This window comes from Delphinapterus leucas, chromosome 2, assembly GCF_059928025.1.
Source record: "Delphinapterus leucas isolate spDelLeu-1000000601 "Yukka" chromosome 2, BTC_Dleu_Yukka2, whole genome shotgun sequence".
In the NCBI taxonomy this organism is placed as follows: domain Eukaryota; kingdom Metazoa; phylum Chordata; class Mammalia; order Artiodactyla; family Monodontidae; genus Delphinapterus; species Delphinapterus leucas.
Genome location: NC_143130.1, coordinates 136,302,098 through 136,311,231, shown reverse-complemented (window position 1 = coordinate 136,311,231; position 9,134 = coordinate 136,302,098). Strand labels below are relative to the sequence as shown.

The 9,134-nt window shown below is 42.9% G+C and overlaps 1 protein-coding gene across 1 annotated transcript in view; it reads left to right on the top strand.

The window, feature by feature from the left end:
- The first annotated feature begins 1,637 nt into the window (after positions 1–1,637).
- The window catches only part of ATG14 (autophagy related 14), a 39,176-nt gene continuing 31,679 nt past the window's right edge, over positions 1,638–9,134 (top strand). Inside the window, exon 1 of the mRNA XM_022570510.2 lies at positions 1,638–1,889. Coding sequence (XP_022426218.1) covers positions 1,669–1,889 — 221 coding nt within the window. The 5' untranslated portion in view covers positions 1,638–1,668. The remainder of the gene's footprint in view (positions 1,890–9,134) is intronic.

Genomic DNA, 9,134 nt, shown 5'->3' with positions numbered 1-9,134 from the left:
CGGGCCATTAGGTACGGGCCTGTGAAGGATCCTGTCAGAATACAAATGAAACATGGAAGTCTGAAAACTTAAGAAAAATTAAATAAACATCCTTTTGTTTGAAATGGTCAGAGAAAATTATTTCTCTCCCTTAAAAATAAATCTTAAACTTTCAGGAACCATTCAGGTTTAGTATAAGGTCTACTTTGAAAACAGTTTAGGGATTTTGCGCTTTTTGGGCGTACTTTTATAATCCTATGTAATTGTATTAAAATAGACCAGATAAGACTAAGAGGCTGGAGCAAAGAGCTCAGCTTCAAGACCTAATTAGGTTGTGGAATCAGCCGCATTTGATGGAGAGGATTAACAGGGAGGGATGGGCTAACAGGAGTCATGGCCCTTGTTCCCAAGTGGGCAGTGATTGTCTTTCACTAAGATGAGGAGACATTTGTGGGGAGGGAGAGTTCAGGGTTTTTTTGTTTTACTTTTGTTTGGGCGGCACCGTGCAGGCTTGTGGGATTTTAGTTCCCCGACTAGGGATCGAACTGTGGCCCTCAGAAGGGAGAGCTTGGAGTCCTAACCACTGGACTGCCAGGGAATTCCTGAGAGTTCAGTTTTAATTTCAGTTTCCCAATTGCTGAGTTTGTTGGTGGTCACTGTACATTACTTTAAGCCTAGTGTAGGCAGTTATGAATTTGGGGGTATGGAACTTGGGAGAGAAGCCCTAGCTGGAGAGAGAATTTAGGGCAGTCATTAATTTACAGCCTGCCAAAATAATCCTTGAGAATCAGTGGTCTTGATTATTTGACCTATGAGCCTAATTTTTTTTCTTCTGTAGTTTACAGGCATATTCAAACACTAGTTACTCTGATATAATCCTCCAACCCACCCTATTTATCCCCACAGAAAAGAAATTTGGAGTCATCTAACCATGTTAAATTCTACCTAGTTCAAATTCTTTAAGATATGGCCCAGAGAAGGGGTGGAATGCTAGACATAAAAATTTATTTTTCAGAAAGATACAACTTTGATTTACACGTTCAGTACAGTTGTTTCCACTGGTTAGCTATTATTGGTAAAGTACTTAATCAGATTACTATTAAACGGATTTACTTATTAATCCTTAGGTGGGTACTGAAATTCTCTCCATTTAAGTTAAGAACACAGGCTGAGGTGAGGAATTTGCCCCGAATTACACACAGCTATTAAGAAGGCGGGTGGGCCAAAATTCAACCTCGTTCCAAGACCCAGTTCCCTCACCCAACTCTGCGGTTGTTTTAGCCAAATTTAAAAGCATCCAGAGCGAATGACAGAAATTCCCTCATTCTGTTCCCAGTCTGTTTTCCCAGAATCCTTAGGGCATCGTATTACTATTTCTTGCACGAGCTGGAGGCGTTAACGTGTAGCCTGGGCGTGATTGAGCCGCTGATGACATTCTGTTGGGCTGACTCGCCCCTCTAAACGTAATTCCTGCTTCAGAAGCGGCCGCCCCCGGGCAGTCAGAAAAAGCCACTGCCCCTTCGGCCCTCGGCGGCCGAGGGCTGGGTGAGGCCGGGCGAGGGTCTCGCGGGACTCCCGCCGCGCTTCCGGCCCCTCCCCAGACCCCGCCCAGGCCCCGCCTCCTCCTCGCCCAGGATGCACCTGGTTGAAAACAAAATCCCACGTGACTGACTCTGCTCTCAGGCCATCATGGCGTCTCCCAGTGGGAAGGGATCCCGGGCGCCGGAGGCTCCTGGCTGCGGGCCCCAGCCCGTCGCCCGGGACCTCGTAGACTCCGTGGACGATGCGGAAGGGCTGTACGTGGCAGTCGAGCGGTGCCCACTGTGCAACACCACCCGCCGGCGGCTGACCTGCGCCAAGTGCGTCCAGAGCGGCGATTTCGTCTACTTCGACGGCCGCGACCGTGAAAGGTACGGCAGCCGCCACGGCCCTATGGTTTCTAACCCGGGTGTCTCCACCGGCTCGGAAGCTGGAGGCTGGGGCCTGAGTTTGGGCCCCGGAGCCCAGCGAGAGGAGGGGGAGGTAGGGAGGGTAACTGTTTTGCGCCGGCGCTTTGCTCCCAGGAGAGAGTCGGGGATGGAGGCCAGAAGAGAGAAGATCGCCGTTTCCCCCTAACCCACTCGAGAGGAGTCTGACCTCACGGTGCTCTTGGGTACTAGGGAAGAGAGATAGATGGTGGTTGTGGAGAGGTCTTCTCCTATTACTGCCATAGAGTTGGATTCTCGGTACTTTGTTCCACTCCAATTCAAATGCTGGGTTTAACCTTTGTTTTCGAAAGCACGTTTATTCTCTAGAGGAGAGACCAAAGGAGAATCAAATAACTGGTTAAGAGGGATTCGGGCCCTGGTAGCCTGTGTCACAGGTGGATCTTATCAGACATGCTTACTCTAATGTGTGAACTAGGCTAGCTAGTTCCTCCCTTTTCCAAAGATTGTTTTAGATGCTGAGGAGTTTGGGTATGTGTTTTGGCTTTGTTTTAAAATCCAGATTGGGAGCTGCAAGCCCTTAGTTGAGAGAATTCAAGAACGCGTTTTGGCCTTGTTTTGAAATTTAAACAAGAGACCTGCAAGTCCTTGGTTAAGATAATTGAAAAATTAGTGTGATTAGCTGCAAGGTCTCAGGCCCAACTTCTGTTTCAATAACTTAGTGTCAATGATAGTAAGCCAGCTAATTTTTTCAGTGCAAAAGTTCAGGTATTAATTAATGTACAACAACCCGGTAAGTTATTTTCTGTAACATACTGCTAAAGAAACTGCACAGTACCTTGCCCTGGGTCACACAGATAATAAATGTTGTGGGGACCAGAATTAAATTCCAGGCAGCCTGAACCCATATGCCATGCACTTAACCCCTGGATTATATAACGGCTGTATTTGGAAGTGTTTTTTGAGTTGCTGACAGTCCTCTCATCATGAATGGAGTTCATTTCTTTTTCTTTTGAGGAGATTTGTATGATACAATCTTTTAGTTCATCACTGTGTCTCATTGATGTACTTGATGACTTTAGAAACTGATGATGTAATAAGTAGTAGCTTTAAAAATTAATACAGTTTTATTATAAGAATACTAGGTATGAGATGGAAATGTCTAACTGATGGAGTTTATCATGGGTTCAGTTCTGGACCCTGTTCTCTATATACTTTTTCTTAGATTCATTCCCATAATTTAAATATTGTCTATATGCTGAAGACTGCCAGACTTGTATCTCCAACCCAGGCCTTTGTGAAATCAAGAAAACAGCTGCATACTCTGTCTGTATTTAAATTTGTAGTGAAAATCTCCATCTTAATATGGCATACTGAATTCATGATTATCCATCATAAATCTGTTCCTCTCATGCTCATTCCAGCCCAGTAAATGGTAACCTCACTCTCTGGCACAGGCCAAAAAACCTTCCAGTCTTCCTTGACTTCTCTCTTAATGCCACCATATATAACCCCATCAACAAATCCCATCCACCCTTCAAAACCTATCCTAAATCCAACCCTTTCACTCCCTCCTGGTTTGGTCCACCAGAGGATTATTGCCTCTTGAGTTCCTGCTTCCACCCTTTCTCCTTTATCGTGTAATTCCCATATTGCAGCCAGAGTAACACCACTCCTCCATTCCTCTGTTCACATCTTCCAGGGGTTTCCTGTTTTACCCAAAGTAAAAAAAAAGGCAAAGTCCTTATCCAAAGTTCTGTGTTGTCTGTTCCTCCATTGATCTCCTATTGCTTTTCCCTTACCCACTCTGCAATACCATCCTGGCCTCCTTGCCAGTCCTCAAACATACCAAGAACACTCCTGCTTCAGGACCACTGCAGTCTTATTCAGACTGCCAGGACTCTTTTCTTCTATAAGTCTTCAGGGCTCCTTCCTTTGATTCCTTTAGGCCTCTGCTCATACATTAGAGGAACTCTTTCTTTGGACTATTCAACTGAAATAGTAACTTCCTTTCCCACTTAACCTGCTTTATTGTTTTCCATAGCACTTATCACCGTCTTATGGTTTACATATTAATTTGTCTAACTGCCCCCTGCTCCAGTGATGTAAGCTCTGTGAGAACAAAACGGTTTTGTACTCTGCTGTATCCTCACATAGTAGAAGCTTAATAAAGATTTGTTGAATGATTGGGTCAATCTACCCTTCCTTCCCAAACTTAGTATGATTCTGGATCACTTCATTATTATAAATCACGACCCATTTGTCACTAAAGCCAGAAACCCGGGAGTTATCCTAGCTTTTTCCTTTTTTCTTATTCCGTGTATCCAAAATATTGACAAGTCTAATTTGATCTGCTCCAGAGTAGATCTTGAATCTGTCTACTTCTAGTCCAGACCGCCATCATTTCTCTCCTGGCTACTTATTAGTTTCCTTTCTTTTACACATACAGCTCCTCCCTAGCCTCCCTCTGGCCTTCACACAACAGCCACAGTAGAAATGTAAATCAAATAATGTCACTGTTTGCTTAAACCTTTTCAGTGGGTTACAACTTTATTTAAAATAAAATTCAAGCTCCTTACTGTGGCATATTAAGCCCCATGTGATTTGGCTACTGCCTACCTTCTAACTTTGGCTGTAAGGTTGAGTTTAAAATGTGGTCTTTGGATTCAAGCTGTATTGAATTGAATCCAAGCTCCACCACTTGCTATGTGATTTTGAAGTTTCTTAATCTCTCCTGTGCTTATTTCATTTTGAAAATGGAGTATCTAACTTCATAGGTTTCTGGTAGTGATTACATAAGAGCATGCACTGAAGTACTTAGCATGATGTCTAGCATGTGTTACGTACTCAAAAAATAAACGCTTGCCATGTACCCTCATGTTCACAGCTCAGTAGTTGGGCCTTCTCTCACATCCTCAGACACATGAAACTTTTCCACCTGTGGGTCTTTTTCCTTGCTGTTCCCTCTGCCTGGAACACTGTTCCTCCTGATTGTCACTTTTCCTTTCATGTCTCAACTTAAATGTCACTTCCGCAGTGAGACGTCCCTGACCTTCACTAAGATAGGTCCCCACTTCCATCTCTCCCCCCCCATTTCTGTCACAATACTCAATTCTTTCATGGTATTGAGCATGGTAAGTGGTGTTACTTTTTTGAGGAAAGTAACTGCATCCAGAATGTAGTTCCACGCAGGCATGAATTCTGGTTTTGTTCAGTTGGATCCCCAGTGCTTAGTGCAGCGGCAGTGGGTAGCACACAATAAGCAGATTGTTGAAGGAATGGTAAAGGCAAGACAACTTTAGAAGCTGAAATACAAATTATTTTCGGAAGAGGGATGTGTTATAGTGGATTTCTTTTTACTTTTCCAAGCAGAAAAGTGAAAAATAAACACCAGAACCATTCAAAATTTAGAAATGAAAAAGAAATTTTAAGGTTCAGGGATAACAGACAGCTTCACTTCACTTTCTTTCCATCGTTCCCCGTTCTGAACCTTGTATTCCTAAGGAAGAGGAGTTTGCTTGTTTGTTTTCCTTTGTTCCCAGAACAGTGCCTAGCATCTAATAGGATGTGAGAGTCTGTTGAGATCCAGGACCACAGTCCTAATGGTCAAATCAGTTTTACTGAGCTCTCATTGGGTACAGTTATCTGCATAAAATATTCTGGCAGTTACAGAAGAGAAAGGCAGGTCTCTGCTCTCAAAGCTTTACACGGACTACTAATAAGCCTTAAATTTCTTGGGCCAAAGGTTGATTGTGAGATACTCTGTTGTCTTCAGTATTTAAGAAAAATTTTGCTTTCAGACTCTTTTTTCCTTTTACTTATGAAAAGCTCCTCACTAACTGTGGGAAACCACTTTGAAATAAAATATGGAAGCTTACAGCACAATTTAAATACTCTTGTTTAACCTCTGATTCTTTTCAGTAAATTAGCCAGATTAGCTGTGCCTATAAGGATCTTGAATGTGATGTGCATATCAAAGTTCTTGTAAATGTAGATGTATTTTTTCATGTTTAATTAATAGACTAGCTGAATAAATAGTTTGTAATGGTTTAGCAGTTCAAGGAAAATTAGATATTAAAGAACAAATCTGTCTCCCAATAATTAGTTCTTTTGACTCCTAAGAAGGGAACATGCATCTTTACATAATTTTGTGGACAGTATGAGTTTGGCAGTTAGATTGAAAAATACCTGAATGCGCTACTTTTTTTGTTACTGTTCAGTGGGAACACTTCCTTATAACCTTGGTACCCTCCCAGCACTATCCTTTCCTCATCTCCCACCTTGGCCTCAGTCCGAAAACAGTGCCCACTTTCTTCTCTGCTTTTTCATCTGCCTTTTGATGTGTGTGCTTCCTTAAGAGATGAAGAGGAATGATTTTAAGCAGTACTCTCAACACAATCTCCTTTGGATCTTGTACTGGAGAACATTTAAAAATTACAGGTCTTGGACTTCCCTGGTGGCACAGTGGTTGGGAATCCACCTGCCAATGCAGGGGACACGGGTTCGATCCTTGGTCTGGGAAGATCCCACATGCCGCAGAGCAGCTAAGCCCGTGTGGCACAACTACTGAGCCTGAGCTCTAGAGCCTGTGAGTCACAACTACTGAGCTTGCGTGCCACAGTTACTGAATCCTCTGTGCACCTAGAGCCTGTACTCTGCACCAAGAGAAGCCACTGCAATGAGAAGCCCGGGCACCGCAACAAAGAGTAACCCCTGCTCGCTGCAACTAGAGAAACCCCGTGCACAGCAACGAAGACCCAAAGCAGCCAAAATTTAAAAAACTAACTAACTAAATAAATTTATTTAAAAAAATTACAGGTCTTTTAACAGGAACATAATTTTATGGATTATACATTTATCTGACACCAAAAATAAGACTGCTACCCAATAGATAACAAGTCGAAGTAATCTTTCCACTCAAAACTGAAAAAAATTGCTTACCAGTTTATGATAGTGTTAGGAGTGTTACAGGGAACATAATCTGAGGATACCCAGGAACATCTGCCTGCTGGTTTAGGAACCAGTTATCTTAAAGTGTGGATCAAAAAGAAAGGCAAAATTTATGAGCGTTTGGGTAGTATTGCTTTTCTTTCTTTTTTTTTTTTTTTTTTTTGCGGTACGTGGACCTCTCACTGTTGTGGCCTCTCCCGTTGTGGAGCACAGGCTCCGGACGCGCAGGCTCAGCGGCCATGGCTCACGGGCCCAGCTGCTCAGCGGCATGTGGGATCTTCCCGGACCGGGGCACGAACCCGTGTCCCCTGCATCGGCAGGCGGACTCTCAACCACTGCGCCACCAGGGAAGCCCAGTATTGCTTTTTTTAAAAAATTTATTTTGGCTGCATTGGGTCTTAGTTGCAGCATGTGGGATCTTTTTAGTTGCGGCATGCGGGCTTCTTAGTTGTGGCATGCAAATGATTAGTTGCGGCATGCAGGTTCCCCGACCAGGGATCGAACGCAGGCCCCCTGCATTGGCAGTGTGAAGTCTTACCCACTGGACCAGCAGGGAAGTTCCTGTATTGATTTTATATGTACCCTGCATCAGGAATGATGCAGCACTACCTTCACTGATGAGTTTTTTTTATACTTTTTTTTTTTTTTTTTGCGGTACGCGGGCCTCTCACTGTTGTGGCCTCTCCCATTGCGGAGCACAGGCTCCGGACGCGCAGTCTCAGCGGCCACGGCCCACGGGCCCAGCCGCTCCGCGGCATGTGGGATCTTCCTGGACCGGGGCACGAACCCGCGTCCCCTGCATCGGCAGGCGGACTCTCAACCACTGCGCCACCAGGGAAGCCCTTCACTGATGAGTTTTAAGAATATATGCTACAGTTCTACCAAGAAACAGAAATATGGACGCTAAACAAATTGAGAGGTGGGATAAAGGACGAGCAAGAAATGTAGATGTTACTAAACATTTCAAGGGGAAGACACAGCCAACATCCAAAAAACTACCCTTTAGATATCTCTGTTCTGCCCTCCAGTATCTTTTTGGTTGTCAGTCACTGTAGCTAATAAAAATATTGTCATGGGATTTTGATTCTGGGCCCACATTTGTATGCCCCACTCAGCAGAATAAAAGCTCTATAGGTAGCTGGACTCTCCATCGTTAGACAAGGGTTTATCAACCTGAGTTCTGTTTGGTATTGTCTTTCAAGAAGGGTCACAACTCCCATCCCATGCAGCTTATTAATTGTATTTACACCAATACATGTGGATCTGCTAAGAAAATGTAACTTTTGTTTTCAATCAGTATCAGTGGCTACTCTTAACATTATGTGTACCTTTTAGAATTTATAAAAGAATTTCACATTTATTATGTCATTTGTTCCCTACCACAAAGCCGTGAGTTATTAATCTCTTTTTAGAATGAGGAAACTCAGAGTAGTTGTTCCTTACTTATTGCTGGGCTATGCTAATTCTTAAATTTACCTCCAGATCTGAAATACATGTATAAGTAAATAAATAAATATTCAATTTAATACGTTAGTAAGATTAAGTGCAAAATCACTCATTGCAGTGAAGAAAAGGGAAACTAGCCTATATTATGTGCTAAGTGCCTGTACCTGATGCTTTCACATTTATCTTATTTAATCCCTATAACCAAATAGGATAATCACTATTCCCATTTTACAAGGGAGACAATGAAACAATGCTCTGCTTCTACTTTCTCCTAATCACTTAACCTTCATTCCTGCCAGTGGAGTATGTTTTTACTACAGTTAACCCTTGAACAACAGGGGTTAATTCGCCTGTAATTTATAGTCAGCCCTCCTTATCCGCAGTTCCTCTACATCCACAGATTCAACCAAATTCCGACCATGTAGTACTGTAGTATTTACTGTTGAAAAATATCTGCATATAAGTGGACCCACTCAGTTGAAACCCACATTGTTCAAGGGTCAGCTGTGTATTTTCTCATACCTAAATATTCTAACATAAGATAGAAGAACCATTCTGATAAGGACTGTGTTTTTTCATATTGCATTTGTCCATAAACATTATATCCTTAAATGCCTAAAGAATTTAAGGGAGAAAAATTTGATGGCTAGTAATTCTTGCTGTGTTAGTATCCTAGTTCAAGAAATATGCAGTTCTTTAACCATTTCTGCTTAAATAAGGGAGATTGCTGTGCTCTTCTCCAGGTGCATCTGTGCTCTCTCTTCCCCAAGAAGCCTTTCTGCCTTATTTCTAGAGCCAGAACCATCGTTAACTTTTCACCAAACCTGTATCCAA